The 24,000-nt window shown below is 40.9% G+C and overlaps 2 protein-coding genes across 7 annotated transcripts in view; both read left to right on the top strand.

The window, feature by feature from the left end:
* Positions 1-9,846, top strand: part of ARFGEF2 (ARF guanine nucleotide exchange factor 2) — a 60,517-nt gene extending 50,671 nt beyond the window's left edge. Inside the window, exons 32-39 of one of the 3 annotated variants that reach the window (XM_073309478.1) lie at positions 308-446; positions 525-579; positions 831-945; positions 1,360-1,490; positions 2,893-3,061; positions 4,431-4,569; positions 5,659-5,776; positions 6,112-9,846. In XM_073309478.1, the coding sequence (XP_073165579.1) occupies positions 308-446; positions 525-579; positions 831-945; positions 1,360-1,490; positions 2,893-3,061; positions 4,431-4,569; positions 5,659-5,776; positions 6,112-6,288 (1,043 nt within the window). In that variant the 3' untranslated portion in view covers positions 6,289-9,846. Of the gene's footprint in view, positions 1-307; positions 447-524; positions 580-830; positions 946-1,359; positions 1,491-2,892; positions 3,062-4,430; positions 4,570-5,658; positions 5,777-6,111 lie in introns of those variants that run through there. The other 2 variants (XM_073309479.1, XM_073309480.1) reach the window with 2 other exon arrangements.
* Positions 9,847-12,493: 2,647 nt separating this feature from the next.
* Positions 12,494-24,000, top strand: part of CSE1L (chromosome segregation 1 like) — a 35,066-nt gene continuing 23,559 nt past the window's right edge. Inside the window, exons 1-4 of one of the 4 annotated variants that reach the window (XM_073309484.1) lie at positions 14,546-14,738; positions 17,181-17,268; positions 19,133-19,228; positions 20,016-20,158. In XM_073309484.1, the coding sequence (XP_073165585.1) occupies positions 19,144-19,228; positions 20,016-20,158 (228 nt within the window). In that variant the 5' untranslated portion in view covers positions 14,546-14,738; positions 17,181-17,268; positions 19,133-19,143. Of the gene's footprint in view, positions 12,608-12,936; positions 13,242-14,545; positions 14,739-17,180; positions 17,269-19,132; positions 19,229-20,015; positions 20,159-24,000 lie in introns of those variants that run through there. The other 3 variants (XM_073309483.1, XM_073309481.1, XM_073309482.1) reach the window with 3 other exon arrangements.

Genomic DNA, 24,000 nt, shown 5'->3' with positions numbered 1-24,000 from the left:
GGCAAGACACTTTCTTTCTCTGTGCTTCTTTCCTCTCTCTCCATTTGTCTTGTCTGTTTAGCTTGCAGGTTCCTCACAGTAGGGATTCTTACTGTCTTTGTACACTAGGGTCCTGATCTTGGTGCTTACTGTCACACAAATAACGATTACACTCTAAGCTTTGAGCTATTGGAAATTTGGTACAAATACCAAACTGCATCATAATAACAAACATGCATAATGACTGGCAAGCACAGTAGATGTTTAATTCACATTGTTTGAATAGAAGAGCTGAGAGATTAATAAATAGGGATAATTTATTTTACAGATAATGAACAGCTGGCTCGATCAGGTACAAACTGTCTAGAAAACCTGGTGATACTAAATGGACAGAAATTCAGTCCTGAAGTCTGGGACCAAACATGCAATTGTATGCTAGAAATCTTCAAAACCACCATTCCTCATGTGTAAGTTAGTCCAACATAAATTTGTTTTGAGACCAGCTGTCATGCTAAGGTTATTTATGATTTCTTTTCTCTGTGAAGCTTGCTGACATGGAAGCCAGCAGGAATGGAGGATGATTCATCTGAAAAGCATTTGGTAAGACTTAAACTGTTCTGTTTAGAAATACTTAATGTGGTAAATCTGTTTGTAAAGACACATACTGGAATTAAATACAGACTAATGCTCTATGCCAGGGCCAAAAGATCATAAAGTCAAATGCAAGACTATCTCAATACTTTGATAGTAGAAAACTTAAGCCACATTAGTTATGTCATGTGAAAACTGAGTTGTGACAAATTTTAAGTACATTGGATAAACAGAATTCTATCTTCAATTGTCACTTCTAGGATGTGGACCTGGATCGCCAGTCTCTAAGCAGTATTGATAAAAATGCTTCGGAAAGGGGACAGAGTCAGTTTTCAAATCCCACAGATGACAGCTGGAAAGGCGGTCCTTATGCAAGTAAGGATGTATTTCACTGTAAAGTTTTTTAGCTTCAACACAATCTCTAGTCACTGACACAAGTCATTTAATTAAAAACAAAAAAAATTGCTCTGCTAACTTTTTTTTTAAAAAAAAAAAAACACCTAACTTTCTGAGGTTCCTAAATCAGTGCTTCATGTGCCCTAATGTTTTAATGAAAACTTACCAGCCAAAGCACATAATCTACTCTCCCATTTCTACCATGATTATAATTATAATGGAGAAAATATTTGACTATGCAATATGGTACTGTACTTCAAAGATAACACACAAAATAAGTGGGTATGGAGATGCTGGTGGAAATATGAGTTTTAGTCTTTTAGTTTAACACATACTTTATCATAAGTCACTTCTAAAACTAGACTGAAAACCAGAGTTCCTCTATTCTATTAGACCAGAAACTGTTTGCTGGCCTCCTTATTAAATGTGTGGTGCAGCTGGAATTGATACAGACCATTGACAACATAGTATTCTATCCAGCAACTAGCAAGAAGGAGGATGCTGAGCACATGGCTGCAGCCCAGGTAATTTATCTTAGATTCTGAACATAATAATCTTTTGTCTTTGCATCTTACTATCCTAGTAATAATTAGCACTTTTTGTAGTGCTTTACAGTTTGAGGAAGGCCTTCCAACCATTAAGACTATAATCATCATAATTTTAAAATGGGTTCAATAGAGTGTAACTTCCTGTATGAACTTCCCATTTCTGAACAGACTTTCTACACCAGGGGTCCCCAATGCGGTGCCCATGGGTGCTGTGGTGCCTGAGGGCGCCATGGCGCCCGCCGGAGCATTTTTGTGCACCCGCAGGACACCCTGCCACCTAAAAGCCGCCTAGAAGCGTTGTCATATTTTGGCGGCGACGCTTCTTGCTGCTGCTGCTGCTTTCCAGCGGTGGAATTTTGACAGCGGGGTATCTAGCGCCCGCCACAGCCAAATAGCATATTGCTATTCCCACAAGAAAGGTTGGGGACCACTGTTCTGCACTGTACTTTCTGAAAGGAGCATCTCTCTCTTAGAATGCACACAGTGTGTGGGGAGAAGTTATTCTTTGTTTAGCAAGGCTTCACCTCTGAGGCTGATAGCAGGCTGTCTTCAGTGACAAATCCTTAACTCTGAAACTCCATGTTTCAGGTCCAAATACCCTGATCTTGAGAGCACTGTGCAAGGCCCACCTGCTTGTTCCAGTAGAGGGCTGGGTTAGGGGTTTGGATCAGGGTTTGTCTTAACCACCCTCACCAAACCTGTTAACTCCTATATTCTATTGCTTGGGAGTAGAGGTGAAGCTGATATTTTGGGATTGTCTGCTTCCTGACAGTTGGCAGGTCTGTTATTAATGTGTTATGTCAGAGGCTTGTGTAATGGGTGCATGTCTTACAAATATAGAGAATAAGATTCTATACGTGCAACCTCTAATTAAGGCAAAGAAGCTGAACTCTTACATTGTACAGCATCTGCTTAAGCCTGTGGAACTATATATCTGACTAGTTAACTTGTCTGACAGTCTTCAGAGCTCTGCAGAGGCAGTGAATCAACCCTTGTGGGCAGGCAAGTGCTTTGTATCACTCAACAGGACCTCTCTGTGCCTTGAAATAGAGGTCTTCTTTTTTGATCTAATCTTATGCTAATTGCTAAAATAAATTATATCAAGTATTTTTGGAAATACACTAGTAGGAAGGAAAGCACTAAATCACAGCACAACACTGAAACGCACAGCCCTAACATTCTCCAAACCCACTGGTCTCATAAAAACAGATGTGTAGTTATTGTGGGCAGAACTTTGCTCTGTAACTCTTGAGTAAATTTCATTTACATCTCTGACAATGGAATTATTCTGGATTTAGGTACTTCACTGTATAACACACTGAGTTCTTTTGGACCCCTTCTCCATTAATCACCACTAATAACTTGATTTTCTATGCAGAGGGACACACTGGATGCAGATATCCACATTGACACAGAAGAGCAAGGAATGTATAAGTACATAACTTCACAACATCTTTTTAAGTTATTGGATTGTTTGCAAGAATCTCATTCATTTTCAAAAGCCTTTAACTCAAATTATGAGCAGCGAACTGTCCTATGGAGAGCCGGTGAGCACACGTTACTTAGTAATGGTTTTGAGCTTTCTTGCTTGTGGGTTTATTAAATATTTACCCTAAGGTAGGAATATGTAGTATAGCAAAGTGACTTTTTCCAAATATAGTATATATTTAATGTTTTTAATCACATAGTGCTACTTAGCTGCTCTATATTAGACTTGTCACTTTTCTGATTACTTTAATTACAAAATTGAAATATTGATCAAAAGACCTACTTCATTTACAATGAAATAGAAACACGATGGGAAACATTGGATTTTATTTATGTAATTCAGTTTCATCAATATAACTTTGTCGGGGGGGTGTTATTGATGGTAGGGGAGTTGGCCCAGGGATCAGTGGAATCCAATCTTCTTGCATGGAAGTGCTCATCACCAGAGATGCCAGTTTTCCATGATTTAAAAAAAAAACAATAAAAATATTGTCTGATACAAAGGTATAAAAACCTAATTTTTTCCATGATTAAAATGAAACTCTGAACTTTAATTTCTCTAACCACAATACATATAGGTTCAGTGGAATCCCAGTTATCTGATCTAATTGGGACTGAGGTCAGATCGGATGATCAAATATTTGGATAATCCGTAGAGCTTCAGCCCTGGGTGGCAGCCAGGCTCGGGCTGTCCACTTCAGTTTGGTTAATATGGAGAGCCGGATAATGGAGGCTCAGATAAACGGAGTTCTACTGTATATATGTGTTTGTTTTTTCACGAAATGTAGAAACGGAAGATTATCTGTAAAAATGCAAATTCTACCTTTTTCCATGGCAAATGGATTTATAGGATCCCTGCTCATCACTAATCACTGGGCTACCTTGTGGCAGTATCTTTGACCAATACTGGTACTTGGTGGTAATTCTGTACCAACTTGGGGAGCTATTTTAAAAAAAAAAAAAAGTTATATCAAGCAGTTTTGCAAGGCTCTTCTGACTTTGGGGGTGTGTATGTGTCTGGTCTGGTTTTTTGAATAAAACACCATATAAAATATGTAAGGAGAGTTGTGTGTGCTGAGCTGAGTTTTGTGGGACCATATCTGGATCGAATAGTAAAATACACAGGTATTTTAGAGGCAAATCCAAACCTATGTAGTTTATAAATCTAAACCTCACAAGTGACTTGCATACCACCTAAGGCTCCATGGCAAACCCTGACCATGCTCCCATCAGATGTCATGTCAACAGCCTGCAGGATTAGTTGTTTTAAACATTTCTGTGTAATTAAGTTATCCCTTAAAATGATTTAGGCAGCACTACAGTAAGTTGGTCTGCCTAGCTGGTATCTAGAAGTTTAATTATGCTTTTTACTGTTTCTAAACTATATCCAAAGATGTATGAATGTATCCAATTTTAATTCATTTCTAGGGTTCAAGGGTAAGTCAAAACCCAATCTTTTAAAACAAGAGACCAGCAGCTTGGCCTGTTGCTTGAGAATCCTCTTCCGAATGTACGTTGATGAAAGCCGCAGAGATTCTTGGGATGCTATACAACGACGACTCCTAAAGTAAGAATGGTATTTTACCCAATGAATCTTGGGCTTCAAGAAGTCTCTTTAGTGGGACTGTCTTGTACTGTTTTTCGAGCACCTACCACAGTGGGTCGCTGATCCTGATTGGGACTTCTGGGTGCCAGTGCAGTACTAATCATATTGCTATTCAAAGTAGCTGAGCAGATGGATCATAAATTGATTAGGGATAGAAAAGTGGGCACTCTAATAAAAGGGTTTTGGCAACCAGAAGTAAGTCGATTCAGAATGGCCTTTCTGCTGTGGGGGGTGGGTAGGGTGTGAGCACCAATCACCATATAGCCCAGTTCCTGGTGAACTTTTTCAGGTATCTGTTGCATCACAGTTTGGAACTTTGGGCAACAAGAGGTAATAAAGATACCTTCATCCTTACCCTAAAGATGATTTGCTGCTGACTGGAGGCTCAGAGGATTGATATTGAGTCTGTGTAGGGAGAACTTATAGGTTGTTAGTTTAAATCCAGCTGAGGCTGGCAGTAGTCTGGTTACCATTACCTATTGGCTTATAGTTGATTTCTTAAATCAGTGTGTGTAACAGGACACATCTATCCATTTCTAGTCACTATAGCAGAAATCAGCACAATAAATGGCACTGATTGTGCCTCTTGTTGGCAGTCCTTTCCAGAGGGACCAAAAACCCCGCTTCTGTCCCTAAAAGGTCTCGACAGATCTTTGTTAAAGGAGTGCTGGTTTGGAGAGGGAATCTTGCACTGCTATACCTAGTCTGAGGATCAGGAAAGGATTTCTCTTCATTGGGCTATCAAACTGGTATCTCTTTAATGATTACTACAGTGATGTAATTAAAAATTTTCAGTATGGAGGGAGGGAGGTTGAGGAAAAAAATCTTTTCCCATTCTGCTAGTAGAGCACCATCAGGTTTTTAAAGCAAATCTCAATAACAAACTTGATTAAAAACGTAGATAGACAAGTAGGGGAAAAAAAGGAGCTCAGTGCAGCTCGCATTTAAACACAAAATACTGTTGTTACAGATGGGGACATGTATATCAACTTGATTTGTTTTGTTTGCTTGTACCCTTATCTGTGCTAATGTGTGTAATTTTTTCCCTAGTGTGTGCAGTGAAGCACTGGCCTATTTTATAACAGTAAATTCAGAAAGCCATAGAGAGGCCTGGACCAATCTCCTATTGTTGCTTTTAACAAAAACACTTAAAATCAGTGATGAAAAGGTAAGATAAAGCTAGAAATTTATACTTGCATCCAAATATACTTTAAATATTTAAATGTAAAATATTTTACTTAACTATGTATAGCTATCAAAATAGGAAATTCCCAGCACTGAACTAGCGCACTGTCACATTGTCTGAAATATCATATTGCTGCTTTACAGAGTTAAGAAATTGGCTTTAGTGGTGGCCTGAGCATTTGATGACAGTTCCTTCTCTTCACTGAGAAAAACAATGCCAACTCCTGAGTTTTACTGTTGTAACATTCTAGGTAATGGGAGTAACTTTCTTTTTATTTTTGTCTTGCATTAAGTCATTTTATTCTTTTTCCACAAAAGTTTAAAGCACATGCTTCAACTTATTACCCGTACCTCTGTGAAATCATGCAGTTTGACCTGATTCCTGAGCTCCGAGCTGTGCTACGGAAGTTCTTCCTGCGTATAGGTGTAGTGTTCAAAATCTGGATACCACAGGAGCAGTTACGGACAACTGGGACCCATTCACCTTCATGGTAGCCCCAAGTAAGACTGGCCATTGCTGCTTATTCACAAAGCTTTAGTCATGCTACATTCAAGGAATGGATTCAAGAGGAGGAACAAAAGTCATTGATATCTGTCTCTAAGCCAAGAGAGCAGCAGATCATCTGGATCAAGATGCCATTTTTGGAAAAACAAATTTTTGTTCTGCCCACCCTACAAAAATAGAGCTATATCAGCAGTTCAGTGATTTTTATTTAAGTTGTTGCCTACAGAATTAACATAATAGATGTAAAGTCTGTTTCAGTGCTAGTCATTCTTATGATTAATTCTGTTTCTGCAAATCAGTTACTTCAGTTGTTTGGTCTGGTACCTTCTAGCTTATTCCCATAAATCTTCTGGAAATTATTCCTCAATGGAAATTATTCCTCTTGGAAATACTGAATATGGTTGTATAGGCTTGTGATGTTAGCACATATGTTAATAATAAAATATACTGCAATGGCTAGTGGCCACCAAAAGATCATGCTGGATTTTTTTCTTTGTGTACACATGACTAGAACAGTTAGTGTGTTTTTTTTAGTTTATTGTGGAGTGGCTGTAGATACACCAGTTGGGGGGAAAGGCTTTCCTCCTGCAGGTTATGTAGTGAGCCATTTTAAAACACTTTAATAACAGTGTTTAACCTTCCAAGGTCAGCTTTCATGGAAGGTTTAGATGTGTCAGGAGTACATACTCTGAAATGAACTCAGAAAAATCTCAAGTTATTAGGAGTTGGAAAGCTTTTTAAATTCTTCGTTGCCTTTTATATTTTGCCTGGTTATCTAGATGAGATGGTAAAATTAAAGAATAGGGTTATTTATTTGATTTTTCTTTAACATGTGCACTGAAGAGATGAAGTAAAAATAACATTGGTTTGTCAACCTCTTTCCTTTTGAATATATATATTGTAGCAAAGATGTCTGTTTAGCCAGAAGTAATCTCTTTAATACATATCAGGACATGTGTTTTTACTGCCAATTTGACAGTGTTGGTTATTTTATTGCCTCAACTTCCAAGTTATGTCAGTATGGCATGGGGAGATAAAGTCTAGTTCCCACCAGGACCGCTCTAGTTAATTTTTTTACTTAAGTACACACTATAACACACCTTCTAATGCATTCCTGTTTGTTGGAGGCAACCAAGAAGCAAACTTGTGATTTAACATTGCAATTTTATTAGCCCTAGTGACTTCCTTTTTTTTTTTTTGGAAAGACCAGACTCTAGTGTTCTTGTTACAATGATTCCTCTGATGCACTTTCAGTTTTAACTGAAGTTCAACAGAATTGAACCTGTCCATAGGATTATCTGTATTTGCAAGTGACTTAAAACCATAGCTCTAAGGACAGTATAGGATCCACGTGGAGGGGTAGGAGGAAAGTCGCCACCTTTTTGAATGTATTAAGGATGGAAAAAAGTGTTACCAAGCACCGTTTGTTCTACCCATATTTGCATACAAGAACTAAATAAGTGTTAATTGAATGAAATAAAACATTTGTGGCTTTAGTACTTATCTTTTTGCTTTGTAAATAGAGATTTTTTTTTCCTGCTAATGCAATCAAAGTTGAATATAGCATTGGAAAATCCAAGCTTTGGATTTGATGGGGATTCATTTTTTGTGGGTTTCTTCAGAGTCAGAATGGTGCTCTTACTTTATATGAATGTAGTTTGTTTTGGCCAGTAGTGCTCTAAGGTTTTCACTTACCTTATTTTGTCTTTTTAATTTTAATACCAAAGAAAAGTAACTGGGATTTTACTTTAAGTATAAATTAGAAATATATAAATTCTTTCAGTAGAAAAGAATATATGGCTATATTTTACCATGAATAAAAACTGAAAAATAAGTGCACATAACTAACTTGCTACATTTGAAGTCAGTGTATGTCCTTTATGTGGCATTGTAAAGTGTAGCAGTCACTTATTCCCTTCTACTGTATTGTTTCATCAACTACAGTAAGAAAATAAATAGGACTATTTATTTAGATTTTATTTCTCATGTTTGAATGTCACTCTCACTGTTAATGTACAGTATATGATTTTAGTCCTGTCTCCTGTTAAAACATTACCTTTCAGATTGCATGCTTTCTATCCCTATTAGGCAGCATGAAAGCAATACAACTAATGTCTTAAAATCTGAGATGAGAATTGGGTTTATTATTTTTTTCTCCAAATTCTTTCACAAAAATGGCATTATGGGTTTTCTTTCAACATAAAATAGTTTTGAAGTGGTTTTAATAAACATGTCTTTGTACATATATGGATACTCAAGCTAATAAAATTAAGAGCCTTTATCAATGTTGGAGCGCCTTTAATACAGCCTTAGGATTGAGTGACTATTTCCTTAGATTGATTCCTTATGAAAGGATTTTATTGGTCTATATACCATTTATAAACTGCTAAAAATTGATATTTGATCATACATGACATCTGAAACATTCTAGCTTTACCATGTAGTGTATGCGGTGAGGAAAGACAGACTTATTCCTGTCTCAGAGGTTTCTAAAACCATTCTGATTGTATAGGGAATGGTGCATTAGTAAATGTAATGTCTGAAGCCCTTAATTTTACACCAGCTGTTTGCTTCTCTGTACCTTTTGGAAAGGCCATAACCCATGGACATCATAATAACAAAGCTAAGAGTGCTCAGTCAAAACTCCGAGTAATCACCTTCTGGCTCTGATCCTGAACCAGGGTCTGCTGGCACAAACTCCCACTGCCTGTGTGGAGTCTCACTGGCTCCAGTGGGACTATGCATGAGAACAGGGGTCCATGTTAGCATATTCTGATAAGGATCTAGGCCTCCGTGTGCAGTACACAGATACTGTATTTTAAATGTTATGCCCCAAATGACAGGTAGACTTATAATTTAATGTTATTAATGTGGAGTATCTGCATGTTTATGATTTTACTATTTTTTTTTTACTGGAACCCTTTGAAGGTGGTGGACAGTGGGAGAGTTGTTTGCTGATTAGGATAAACCTTCAAATTACCCTCATCTTGGTGCTTCTATTGCTTGTTATGGTGCAAGTAAAATGTTATATTGAACCTTGTTTTTTTCTCCCTATGTGATTTCACTTATTTCTGTAGCTTCTAAAATGCAGACACAACAAGATTCTAGTACAACTCTTCTAGCTTAAAAAAATCTAACATTGTAGTGATGTATTGATGAATGTTTTAAAAGAATATTCCATCCTTGGCCTGCAGTCAATTTACTAGCTTTCTAAGGTACAACTCACTTAAAATGTCTTTAAATTTTTTCAATCACTTCTGCCACTTCAAACAAAATGTACTTTCTGTGCACAATGTATGTTTTATGTATGTAAAATGCCTGTTAGTTACTAGTTACTTTTTCTTAAAGATTTCCATATTAAGTGCATTTAATAGCAGTAATTTAATGAAAAGCGTTCCTTGCCCAATGGATGTATACATTTTTGAGAGAATAGCAGAAATTATATAATAAAAACTATGTAAAGTTTTCTACATACAAATATTGTGTATAATACTATTATAATCCATGCTTTAATCAGGTGGTAAATCAATAAAGTTTTAAAAAGTGAAGTGGTTTTTAATGTAGTAATTAAATCTTATGTGAAACTATTTTGTGGTATATCCAGTTTGTGAGATGTAATCACTCATGTTTTCAGACGTCTGAACATCAAAGCTTTTGGTGTATGGTGAGTAACAAATAGAAATGGTGGTAATGTGCTTTTTTAAAACAAAACAAAACACTTGACAAATTTTCAAAGAAACAATAGTCAAGATGTATCTGCATAAAGTTGCCTATGCAATATTGTTAACCAAAGTGATTTGCTTAAACACTAATGTAATGGTATATGTAGGAAAAATTGTGCTAACTTTAAATTGGGGTAGTTCCTTATCAGTGGCAACTTACAAATACAGAATTGTCCACTATTCATATCTCATTTTGTTAAGTGTGTGTGGTCACTGGCAAGAGAATTCCATTCTATTATTGTGAATTTCCTATAATTCTTCTATGAGCAATGAAGTATAAGTTCTTATGTATGTTTCCATGATTAGAGGAGTCTTTTTCCAGGTTACTATTCCATAGAGTACCTGTTAGTGTTTTTATTTCTTTTTGGTGGGAGGGGGAGAAGAGGAAGGGTTGAGAACAGGTGATTCAGGAATCAGAATATTACCACTTTGACTTCCACAACAATCATTTCTAACTGCCACTACTACTCACCTGAATAGTAGCTTTTCAGAAGCTAGGAGGAGTGCCTGGGTAGGCAGAATAATATATTATGAAAGCTACTTCTAACTAGCAGGCTCCTGCCATGAGCACTGTATGCTCAGCTAAATTTAACTCAAATTGACTTAATCCTCATTGACACTCATCTGATGTTCATGGATTTAAAATATTTTTGGGCACAACTATAAAATAGAACAATCTCTTCTACTGTAGGAAGAGAAAATAGAAGGCATAGGTTATCTGATGATAGATGTGTGGGTTTTTTAATTAAGGTGCAATACAGACCTTTCTGTGCTTTTTTAGTACCACTGCAATTATAGCAAAACCTCTACAATAGTCTTAAACTTTTCCTACTACATTGATTTGCAACATTTTCAGGCCATAACACCTTATCTGTCCAAATTGGACAAATGGTGCCTAGCTTGCACAGTGTCAGCTGAGGTGGAACCCTGAGGCTTAGTTTGATGTCATTTGCCTAAGTGTGAATTTCTTTATTAGCTTTAGATTATGGCCAGTCTAGTTTTCTGTTGACTTCTTATTTTGCCACTAGCTGACAGATTTTTTTGTGTGCCACAATTGGAGAGTCAAGAAAAACACCTCTCTCAGGGAAAATGAGACCTAAAGGTGTAACAGCAACCACAGGGTGGTAATAATTATTGCATACAAATGGGAGTTGAGAAATAGAATATCCACAATGGGTGTAACACAAACTACCATGTTGCCATGGGTCTGCATCTCATCTTAAACATTTTGCCCGGGATCAGAGTTTTTAATGCAAGTGGGAGAACATTAATATGCACACTTAATCTGAGCACACAAAATATTACATTAACTTGTTTGGTCTAGTAGTCTGTGGAATCCAGTAACATTACGTGGGAAGTACATTAAATGACCATCTTACTTTGACATAATTCTCCAAAAATGTTATGGGTTGAGATAGTGCTTACTGTCCGCTATTAGTTTCCTCTAGCATTCCTTAATATTGCTGTAAAGTTACTAGAGTGGTCTATATCCAAACCCTTTGTGTAGTCTGATTTCTATAGCATCCAGTTTTATGATTACGTTTAAAACTGATTCCATTTTAGCAAACGTCCCCATACTAGCCCTGCTTTTGCTAGGTTGTTCCAAGAGAGGGGTTGGGACAGGGAAAGGGAAAGGCAAGGGGATGAGGAAAGGTTGTCAGGAGTCTAAGCTCCCCCAGAGTGAGACTGAAGTATCCTCTGTGCTGCTTTGGATGCATGGGTACTTCCTCCAGTGCACTAAATGCCCTCATAGAAGCTATGTGTGAAACTAGACAATCACTACACTCTCAAACTCACACTGGAAAATAAGAAAAATATCACATCATCTGTGGGTGAACATATTTTACAGTGCAATTACTCCATCTGTCCTATCAGTTCTCTGTAAAGGAAACCTGCACACACCTTCAAAAGATGAGCATGAGAGCTAAAATTTCTAACTGTGCTAGACATTAAGAATCAGTGACTCAGTAGAGACATGGGCTATATGGTTTATTATAAAAATCTATAACCCACTTCCCCCCCCCCTTTCCTGCCTTTGAGTGGAGAGGTTTTAACAAGCCCCTTCACCTTGAATGGTCCCTTGAAATGTATTAAGTAGTTTAAGCTAAATAATATGTTGTTGGTGGTGGTATTTAGGTGTGACACGGAGTAAGCTTCTTCCCCTCCCCTGATAAGAGCTCTGTGTGAACACAAACGCTTGTCTCTGCCACCACCAGAAGCTGGTCCAATAAAGGATATTACCTCACCCACCATACTACTTACAGTGGCAGCTTGAACTAAATGGTCTTGTTGAGCACAAGGGGGAAGCTGATGCCGCCAGGCCGGAGGGGGGCAGAGCTGACCCGGCCCCGCTGGCTGGATTGTGGGAGGAGGCTGGCGATTGGCCGGCCAGCCTCAGGAGCGAAGATGTCGCCGATTGGCCCAAGCCCGAGGCGCTAAGTCTTTGCTGATTGGCTGAGCTCCGCACGCGTAGCGTGATGCGGTCAGTGCGTCCCCGCCGCCGCCGCCGCCGCGCCCTCTCACCGTGGTTTGAATGTGTAGCGGAGCCGGAGCTCTCAGAGCTGCCGCCGCTGGGGAGACCCTCCAGGTGAGGATCAGCCGCGCGCGCAGCGCGAGGGCCCCTGCGGGCGAGGCTCGGAGGGCGGCTCCCTTTCGCTGCTTTCACGGCGGTTCCGTGTTTATTCCGGACTGGGGATGGGCTCTGGGCCCGCGGCCCAGCGGGAGGCGCAGCTGAACATGCTGGGCCCACCGGGGCCCGCCTTCTTCGCTTGCGCCCGCGAGCGTTGGTTCTTGGGCCGAAGGAGCAGGGAAAGGTCCTCCCTGATTGGTCTGCGCTGCTGTCAGTCTCTGGCGGGTAGCGAGTTAGTTGGAGGGAGGGTGCTGCTTCAGTCTCTCTTCCCCGAGGCCCCGAGCGCGCCCCCTTGGCGGGAGGGCCTGGGGTGCCAGCCTGCCCCGGCCCCCCGACTCCTCAGTAGCGACTGAGGGTGACGGTGTCGCCTCCTACCCCCTCTTCGGCACGCGCTCGGGGACAGGCTGGGTGCCAGGGGGCAGCCGCCGTCCTCCGATCGTTGCAGGGAGGGGGTAAGGGGGCAGCCTCTGCCTTCCCTTACGGGCATCTCTCTCTCTCCTGTCCCTCGGGCACGTGGCCTGGCTTTACTGCAGTGTGATGGGGAGAGGAGCACAGGAGGGGATTTACACAGCAGCGTTTCGGAGGTGGCTGGGTGAGAACTGGAGAAAGCCTCACCACATGGGTGGGATCTTTTCAGTCTTTGCTGCAGAAGTCTGTGGCACTGAGTTTCTCCCTCTCACTGTTGTGTTGCCTGCTTTTCCCCTCTCTCCCCCGCTTCTTTCTGCATACTAAACACTCGCTTGTTAGTACAACCAAAGGGAGGAAACTCAGGCACTCCTCTCTGGATGTAAGCTGGGTTCACTTCCTAGCACTGTAGGCGTGGGAAGGCACCAGCTTTTGCTGCAAAATACTTGTGTGCACTTAGTCCTTGTTCTAATTTAACTCTGTGTCTGGTTACTGGCTGCAGTTGAAAGGAAAGAGAGGAGCTAGGATGCATTAAAAAAGAAGTGAAAATGAGCTAAGGTTTGAGGGGGAAGGAGGAGCAATCTTTAAATCTGTGTAATACTCCGGGCACTGTAATATAAGTGGGGATTTAGAAACCTGGAATGGATGATGGAGTAGTGGTGATTGGGAAAACATATTAGGCCTAATTACTCTAAAACATGCATGGACTTCTATGTGTTTAACAATTTTCTTTCCTCCATCTCTTTCTTGCTCACTACAACATAAAGTGGATACAAGAGCTCTACTGCTTAAGTAAATGTGGTTACTTACAACCTTAAGAAAAGATGGGGTTAAGAGAATGGGAAAAAGCTGCTGGGGAAGAGAAAAGTACCAGAACACGAGACAGCCATTACCTCAACGTGTATTGGCATCGTGCTCTTCTATGCATCTGAGGTCTGGGCTACACCTAAAATTTAGGTCAGCCTAGCTACTTTGCTCAGGAGTGTGAGAAATGTCATGCTCCCAAGGGACATAGTTAACCCAACTTAAACCCTGGTGTACATACGGCTAGGTTAATGGAAGAATTCTTCTGTCAACCTAGTTACCCCCTTTCAAGGGGGTGGATTTACTACATGGATAGAAAAACCCCTTCCGTTTCCCTCACAGTGGGTTTTGTGGTATTTTGGTTTGCAGAGAAGATGGGTTTTATGAACAGTAAATCATAGCACATGGCATTTCTTTCTACCTCTTGACTTTGCCCTCACTTTGTCTTGCTTCAGGTAAAATCCCAGCTAATACTTGTTTCCAGAGTATTGTGGCTTAGTCAATTGCTATTCCGTGTACTGTCTTTTCACTAAATTAAGGAAATAAGTATTCCTGGGAATGAAATTTATGCCTGATAAGTGATCTAACAATTTAGAGCAGAAATGCAGTGTTCTCAGAAGTTCTTTATCAGAGGCGGGCAGACTACAGCTTGCGGGACTCTCCTGCCCAGCCCCTGATCTCCTGGCCCAGGAGGCTAGCTCCCAGCTCCTCCCCCGCAGCCTCAGCTCACTGCGCCATCAGTGCAAGGCTCTGGGTGACAAAGCTGCAAGCTCCTGTGGCAGTGCAGCTGCAGAGCCCAGTCTGACCGGCGCTCTGTGTTGCGCGGTGGCATGGCTGGCTCCAGTGGGCACCACCAGCCACCAGTGTTCCAGGCAGCACGGTAAGGGGGCAGGGAGTGGGGGGGAAGGGGGAAGGGTTGGGTAGAGGGCAGGGCAGTTTTGGGGGTGTGGTCAGGGGTCCAAGCAGTCAGAAGGTGGAGAATGGGGCATTGAATGGGGGCAGGGGTCCCGGGGGGGGCAGTCAGGAAGAGGGGGGGTTGGATGGGGCGGCAGGGGGGCAGTCAGGGAGAAGGGGGGGTTGGATGGGGCAGTCAGGAAGGAGGGGGGGGTTGGATGGGGCAGTTGGGGGCAGGGGTTCCGGGGCAGTCAGGGAGAAGGGGTGGTTGGATGAGGCAGGGGTCCCGGGGGAGAGGGGCAGTCATGAATGAGAGGAGGGGTTGGATGGGGCGGCAGGGAGCACTCAGGGGTTGGGGGTTCCGGGGGTGATCAGGGGACAGGGAACAGGGGGGTGGGTGAGGCAGGGGGCCGGGCCACGCCTGGCTGTTTGGGGAGGCACAGCCTCCCCAACCGGCCCGCCATACAATTTCAGAAACCTGATGTGGCTCGCAGGCTAAAAAGTTTGCCTGCCCCTGTTCTTTATAGTGTTCCATGAAAGTGGAGTGGGGAGAAATGTTTGGGTTTTTTTTCCTTTTTTCTGACACGGTAATCCTTGCCCTCAGTTAATTTGTTTCCCTCCTTAATATGTGAATTATTTTAGCATCTGTCAGCATAGACACTAGCCTGGGTCAAAACTCAAAATCATTTTTACTCTCTCTAGCTTAAGTTGTGGTCTGTTAAGGAAGATACGTTATTATGGCTTCCTGGTGTGTATTAATGTAAAGGGGAAAAAAGTTGCTGGCTATATAGCACCACAGCTACCAACTGAGCATCTGTTCACAATACTTATGTGAATGAGTTCATTGTCCTTCGGCTGGAGCAGATATTGGCCCATTAATTTCAGTGGGATTATTTATGTAAGGTGGTTGACACTATATTTGTCAGACGTATAGATGAACATAATTTGTTGAGGAAGAGTCAGCATGGTTTTAATACAGGGAAATCATGCCTCACCAATCAATTAGAATTCTTTGAGGGGCTCAACAAGCATGTGGACCAAGGGGATCCAGTGGAGATAGTGTACTTAGATTTTCAGAAAGCCTTTGACAAGGTCCCTCACCAAAGGCTCTTAGGCAAAGTAAGCTGCCACAGGATAAGAGTGAAGATTGGTAACTGGTTAAAACATAGGAAACAAAGGGTAGGTATAAATGGTCATGGATTGGTAACTGGTTAAAAGATAGGAAACAAAGGGTAGGTATAAATGGTCAGTTTTCAGAATGGAGAGAGGTAAATAGTGATGTCCCCTGGGGGTCTGTTCTGGGACCAGTCCTGTTCAACATATTCATAAATGATCTGGAAAAAGGGGTAAACAGTGAAGTAGCAAAATTTGCAGATGATACAAAATTACTAAAGATAGTTAAGACCAGGCAGACTGTGAAGAGCTACAAAAGGATCTCTCAAAACGGAGTGACTGGACAATAAAATGGCAGATGAAATTTAATGTTGATAAATGCAAAGTAATGCACATTGGAAAACATAATCCCAATTATACATATAAAATGATGGGGCCTAAATTAGCTGTTACTACTCAAGAAAGAGATCTTGGAGTCATTGTTGATAGTTCTTTGAAAACATCCATTCAGTGTGCAGCGGCAGTCTAAAAAGCAAACAGAATGCTGGGAATAATTAAGAAAGGGATAGATAATAGAACAGAATATCATGTTCCCTCTATATAAATCCATGGTACGGCCACATCTTGAATACTGTGTGCAGATGTGGTTGCCCCATCTCAAAAAAGATACATTGGAATTGGAAAAGGTTCAGAAAAGAGCAACAAAAATTATTAGGGGTATGGAACGGCTTCTGTATGAGGAGAGTTTAATAAGACTGGGACTTGTCAGCTTGGAAAAGAGACGGCTAAGGGGAGATAATGATTGAGGTCTATAAAATCATGACTGGTGTAGAGAAAGTAGATAAGGAAGTGTTGTTTACTACTTCTCATAACACAAGGACTAGGGGTCACCAAATTAAATGAAAAGGCAGCAGGTTTAAAACAAAGGAAGTATTTCTTCACACAGCGCACAGTCAACCTGTGGAACTCCTTGCCAGAGGATGTTGTGAAGGCCAAGACCATAACTGGGTTAAAAAAAAACTAGATGAATTAATGGAGGATCAATGGCTATTAGCCAGAATGGGCAAGAATGGTGTCCCTAGCCTCTGTTTGCCAGAAGCTGGGAATGAGCGACAGGGGATAGATCACTTGATGATTATCTGTTCTGTTCATTCCCTCTGGGGCACCTGACACTGGCCACTGTCGGAAGACAGGATACTGAGCTAGATGGACCTTTAGTCTGACCCCAGTATGGCCATTCCTATGTTCTTATGTCTGAAATGGGACTGTGAAAACAGACTTCTTTCTGTTTGAGGTTTTTCTGTTACTTTTATAGTAAGCTCTCCAGGGAGAAAAGCCCATTCTATCTTTGTGGAAATAAGAGAGACTGAGAGATGGGATTTCCTGTGGCCCTACAGGACCAGGTACTGACTGACATGCCAGATGCAACTGAAAGGGCTTTGAAATTCTAAACTCCTGCTCTGAGCTCAGAGGAGGAAAGCATAGTCATCTGAGTTCAAAGTTGTTTCAACCTACAGTTTCCCAGAGAAGAAAATCTCTGATTAGAAAGCAAATAGGTTGAGAGTGAAGGGAATGGAATCTTAAGTCAGGAGCGAACACATTTTTTGGCTAAAGTGTCTTTTATTTCCTGATTGTAACAGAAAAAGGACAAAAGTAGTAGATGAGTAGTGGAGCGAGAAATAGAGGAAACAAGTTGTAAAGATGAAAAATCAGCAACAATTCTTGTAGTTACTATAAATTCCATCCGCCATGGGATTGTGGGAAAGGGGCTGTGTGTGTTTTATGGGTTCAGTTTTTACCACTGCAGCCATGTATTCAAGTCTATATAATTCATAAGTGACATGAGTTTAATTAGGGTGGAGTATATCTACATATCTATATTATACAGCTGCTTGGCCAGGCTCTCCCTAGCTAGTATTTCCAGTCCATTTATTTCATGAGCACTGAACTTCATTCAGGCTTGGAAGATAAACTGAATGACTTATGTATTGGTTGATTCCCTGGCCTTGCAAAATTATACTTGCTGGAGTAAGTAATTTTTAATTATGGATGCATCAAATATTTGTTTTACCATGGTAATGGTGGATGAGGGCATTTTGTCATGGAGCTGGTAAAGTCTCATATTAAATATTACCTTTTAGTAGGATTTTTTTTTAGCTGATATGAGCTAGTGAATGTGATTATAGTCAGGTCAGCTGAAAACTGCAGGGAAAAGCGATGCCTCTGACCTTTCTGTTTTGGGACAGGATTCTATGCTTTTACAACATGCAGTGGTCACACTCATACTTGCCCACAGTAAGGTAAATGAAACTCCTGTGGCGTTACTGTCCCTTTAAAATGGCATATAAGTACATACTATACCATCAGGCAAAAATTAGCTCAACAAGATGGAGGCTGAATGCATTTGTAGATACGTTAGAAGTTGCTGTGGCTTGGTGATCAATACTAAAATGGGACACCAGGCTTTGGTTTGGATTGTAGTAGTATCTGCTGATACTCCAGTGGAAAAGTGCCTGTGTGTGTTCTCATAGCAGATTATACATTCTTCAGTTGGCAGCAACAATTAAAACCATCTCCTTTTTGAGAAGGAAGACGTCTAAGGATGGCTCACTGAAGAGAAGTCCAATCTTATTTTTGCCTAAACAATAGGATAAGAAAGTGCTGCTTGGAACAGCAAAGAAAAATAAATCTGGGAAAAGGAGAGGGAGAAAAAGAGCTTGAACAAAATTGAAATGTGTCTTGACTCTGGTTGAGTGATATTGTCACTTGAATGATCTCAACTAAGCTGTGAAGGTAACAGCTCACTGAGGTGAACCTGAAAATATGTGTAGGACAATGAGGGGAGAGGAAGAGTAACATAGGTTGGTTTCAGCTTGGAACAGCTTTCTGTTTAGAGGGTATTAATTTTATATTGAATGTTTTTTACCAGCATTTTCTTTTGTAATGTGCCTTTAAACAAGAGTCAACTCTCCAAAGAACTTAAAACTGTTCCGTTTTCAATTCTCTAGGTGCTCGGCTAACTAATAAAATAGTTGTTAGCAGTCGTACATAATTGAGAAAAATGTCATGCTTTCTGCTTTAGGGATATATTTAATTTCACATCAGCTTTGCTTGGATATAATACAGGTGATGAATGCACTTTCTGAAATTTCAAATGAAAATGTAAATCCTAAATAATTTTGTGCACAGCCTATTGGGCTGGTAAATAGATTGCATAGAAATCATTTTTTACTCTGAATTCTTAACCAAATATTTTATGCATTTTAGATTCTGCAGTTATGGAGCTCAGTGATGCCAATTTACAGACTTTAACAGAATATCTAAAGAAGACACTAGACCCAGATCCTTCTATACGGCGTCCAGGTAAAATAGTTAAAAATGCGTAGCACTTGGCTGAAAAGCATAGTTAGAGCAGGCTCTAGGTTTTTTGCCGCCCCAAGCTCCAAGACCACAACTGGCCAAGCAAAAAAAAAAAAAAAAGTGGCCGGAATTCCGCCCCTGGAATTGTGCTGCCCCAAGAACGTGCTTGCTTTGCTGGTGCCTAGAGCCAGTCCTGTGCATAGTATCTGCTTAGCTCTTCTGTCTGCCTGAACTGCCACTGCAGTTTATTAGATGTGATCTTTTTCCTGCCTTAAACTGTTTTGGGTTAGTTTCTAAAGGAGTTGAGTCTTTTAAGGAACCTGTGACAAAGTGTGTAAATAAAAGCTATCCATAACTCTTCTCCCTGTTTTCCTTCTGTTCCATTTCCCTTCTTTTCCTAATTTCAAATTATCTTATATATCTTCATATGGTTGTTAATGAAAAGAAGCAAATGCTATTTCCAAACATGGATAATGCTAATTAAAAATCTGGGATTTGCTGCTGGGAGTTCATGGCTTTTTAGAAATGGTGAGGATGCAATATTTCCACAGCTCGCTCTGCATTCAAAACTTTTGGGAAACGCTCTAGCACCACTATTACTTAATATTTGTCAATTTGTGTTGAAATAAAAATGCATTCTATTTACATACTTCTCTTCTTGAGACACACACTCATGAATTTAGTCTAATTACTAAATGGTGCTTTGTTTTCTATTTCAATGTTGAAGAATGATAGGGCTCTGTGTAAAAGCTAATGCATTTTTTGTTAAATTTAGCATATTATCTTACAGCGGAGAAGTTTCTCGAATCAGTTGAAGGAAACCAGAATTACCCATTGTTACTCTTAACGCTGCTGGAAAAGTCGCAAGATAATGTCATCAAAGTCTGTGCCTCTGTAACTTTCAAGAATTATATTAAAAGAAACTGGAGAATTGTAGGTATTTTGGTGAATAGTTGTAATAAAATGTAATATAAGGTCTCGCAGTAAACTATTCTTATGTGAACAGTAATCATGGAGAATGTTGCATACTCGTGCTTTGAGAGATAATAGATGGATTGTTCAGAAAACAAGTAAGGATCTTGACTTATTGATAGGATAGGAATTGACAACATTTGGGTTCTTGAAGCCTGAGAGAAGACGGTAGGATTCTTGTTAATTTCACTCCCCTGCTGAATCATGAGAATAGAGCAGGATAATGAAATGGTGAAGGAAGAATATAGCATTTGACATTTACATTTCTGCAAAAAATACAGAAGACAGTAGTGCAAGCCTGGTCTAAACACAAAGTTGCTTCATTTCAACTAAAGGTGTGATTATTTTTTTTGTAAACCAATTGATATAAACCAAAAGAATTTTGTATGCAGACGCTCTTTAAATCAGTTTAGCTTAGGTCAGGTTGTAACTGACTTAAGCTAACCAGTTTAAAGAGTGTCCACACATGGGCATTATATCGTTTTAGTCTCTCACTTACAGGGATGTTGGAACTTAAAATTGTTCTTATTTTGGAGATCCTGGAGCGTTCTTTGTTCAAAATATTCAGCTGTAGTGAAATTTAATTTGTGAATAAAACTACATTTGGGACCTATCAACCCTGGCAATGTGGGGAGATTTTTGTAGGTATACCTGGCAGCTAAATGCTGAATTCCCACTGAAAGTTAATGGGAGTTAGATGCCTAACTGTCATTTGTGTGTCTGAAAATCTTCAAAGTATAAATTTTATAATGCTGGAAAAAATGCTTTAGGATTAACACAAACTAGCTGTCAAATCAGAATGTGAATTTTCCGTTACAAATGGGATGACTATATTAGTGATGTAAAATTGAAGGCCTTTGGTGTCTGTCTTACAACAATTTAAATGGACGCTGTCATATCACACTTCTTTATATGAAACCTTGCATTTGTTGTCATAATTAGTACCCAGCATACAGTTATACCAAAAGGTGCCAATGGTTTCCTAATTATTACAAGCACTCAGGATAAAGATGCCATGTAGTAGGTGCATCCAAAGAGTCATTAAGGATGCCATGTGGGTTCAAGTACTCCCTTTGTCTGGCAATTGAAATGCTGGGATTCACTTGTGTTGCAGAGCAGCTGTACAGAGTATGTGCCCAGGTTCACCTTTCTAGGCCATGTGGTCTTAGTGAGCAGCCTTGGGCTAGGTATCTCTGAGGTATAAAGCTCAAGGGCTGGGGGAGGAAAAAGAGTTTATCAAGCACATAGGTCACGTCTGCACTACAAACTTTTATTGACACAAGTTATGCTTGCATAAAGGTGCCACAGTTAGTCTATCACTTGTGCAAATGCACACTTGGCTCCTTATGTCAGCGCTTCACGTATGCGCCAGGAATGCTTGTTTCGATGAACGATGCGGTGCTCCATGGGTAGGTAACCCAGTGTGCAGCTCCCCATCGTTAAGTGCCCTATGTTTTGGAAAGTTTTGGCATTTCATGGTGGGGTGTGAGTCACGCAGGGGTGACTGGGACTGTGGGGTTCAAGTTCTCATCATACGACTTTCTCTACCCCATAATGCCATCTCTATCCCATAATTTTCATGCCTGTTTTGAAAATCCCATGACCCCACGTGGAACTTGTTGCTGTCCACCATCTCTGACAGGAGCATGCACAGCTCTGAACTATTGTCGTGAGTATTGCAGGCATAGGACACATAATCCTCTGGTATTTGAAGAGCGGTGGAGAACTTGATGATTTTGTGAGGAGCAGATTGCTGTGGGACATAGTGAGAACTAGTTCAAGATTATTTTTGGTGTATGTGGAGCAGGTGCCAGTGGTGGAGCACTGCTTCTGGTCCTGACTAATGGGATCGCATTGTAATGCAGGCTTGGGATGATGAGCACTGGCCGCAGAATGTTTGGATGTGCAAGGCCACATTCCTGGATCTGTGTGCTGAGCTTGCCCCAGCCCTCCAGAGCCGTGACACAAGAATGAGAGCTGCACTGACAGTGGAGAAGTGAGTGGTGATCACACTGTGGAAACTTGCAATGCCAGATTGCGTCATTGCAAAGTCATTTTGGAGTTGAAAAATCCACTTTGGGGATTGTTGTCATGCAAGTGTGCAGGGCCATTAATCGTCTCCCGCTACACAGGACTGTAACTCTCGGCAGCGTGCGGGACATAATGCGTGGATTTGCAGCTGGAGGTTTCCTGAACTGCAGTGGAGCAACAGACGGCATGCATGTGTCTATTTTGGCACCAGACCACTTAGCCACAGAGTACATCATGAGAAAGGGCTATTTTTCAATGGTTATGCAAGCGTTGGTGGATCACTAGGGACGCTTCACTGACATCAGTGTTGGCTGGTCAGGGACGGTGCATGACACTTGCATCTTTAACAGCACAGGACTGTTCAGAAAGCTACAAGCAGGGGCTCTTTCCCGATCGGCAGATTACCATTAGGGATGTTGAAATGCCAATACTGATCCTGAGGGACCCAGCCTATTCTTTACTCCCCTGTTCATGAAGCCATATACTTGCCATCTCAACAGCACCAAGAAAAGATTCAACTACTGGCTCAGCAGTTGGAGAATGACAGTTGAATGAATGTGCTTTTGGTAGACTGAAAGGGAACTGGTGTTCACGAAAGTTAATCTCGGGAAGAAAAATATCCCAATAGTCATAGCTGCCTGTTGTGTCCTATATAATATCTGTGAAGCAAAGGGGGAATAGTAGTTGCTGGGGTAGAGGGCAGAGGTGCAGTAGCTGTCCGCTGAGTTTGAGCAGCCAGACGTAAGGGCTGTCAGAAGACCTCAGCTTGGAGCTATATAGCTCAGGGAGGCTTTGAAAGAGCACATTAACAGCAAGCCACAGTAATGCTTTGTGGTGTATAGTGCTCTACCTGGCCCTATAGTTTGGGGGCTTGTTACAAATTGTGTCGTGCTTGGTACATGTCTGATGATTACACTTTGTTCACTGATCCTGTGAATTCTGTTACAATGTATAATAACAACTAAAGTGTGTGCTTTCAGTACAGTCGGGTATTCTGCAGCATATGTTGGAAACTAACAAAGATGAATTATTTTCCAAACAATACTGTTTTCTTGAGTAAATGAAAACACTTAAAAAAAAAAATTCTGTGCCAATGAAAACTAAGTGCATTAAAACCTTAATAGACTCGTGGAACAGAGCTTAAAGAAGGGGAAGGAACATTCATGTCCATTTTAGCTTCACATACAGCAGTCGTGGCTCTTAACAGGTCAGTGTATGTGAAGTTGTGGTTGTCTTTAATGTCCCCCAGTGTGAAGCAGTAGGGGTAGGAATGTGGCCCCTGATGCCACGTGGAATGTGGGGTATACTGGAGTTCTCCATGGACTTCAGCGGGAGGTGAGCCTGGATTGTAGAACCATTAGGTCCAGAAGAGTCTGCAGCATCTGTGTTTGTTGCCAGAGAAGCCCCTTTCTGACCTGGTGCATCTCCCTCACCAACTCCTGGGCCCTTCTCCTGTCTGATCTTTCCATCTCCCTACAGTTTTGCAATATTCATCCTCCAGGTCCTCAGTTCACAGTCTGATGGTTGCAAGATCTTGCTGAAAATGTTGTCCCAAGTCCTCCACTTTCTCTTCCTTCTCTGGCTCAGACGCTCCCCTGGTGTGGAAGGGAAACCCCTGATTGCTGCAACTGCAGCAGCTACAGATAAAACACACAGAGGTACCTTTTTCAGTATAGTCACAATGGAAAACTAAAGTTAAGATTCAGAACTCCCTTCCCTTGCTCCCCTAAAATGTTAAACAAGAGGTTGACATTCGTGCTTCAGCGTGTTTG

This window comes from Lepidochelys kempii, chromosome 13 (genome assembly GCF_965140265.1).
Source record: "Lepidochelys kempii isolate rLepKem1 chromosome 13, rLepKem1.hap2, whole genome shotgun sequence".
Lineage (NCBI taxonomy): Eukaryota > Metazoa > Chordata > Testudines > Cheloniidae > Lepidochelys > Lepidochelys kempii.
This window is presented reverse-complemented; position numbering and strand designations above follow the sequence as displayed.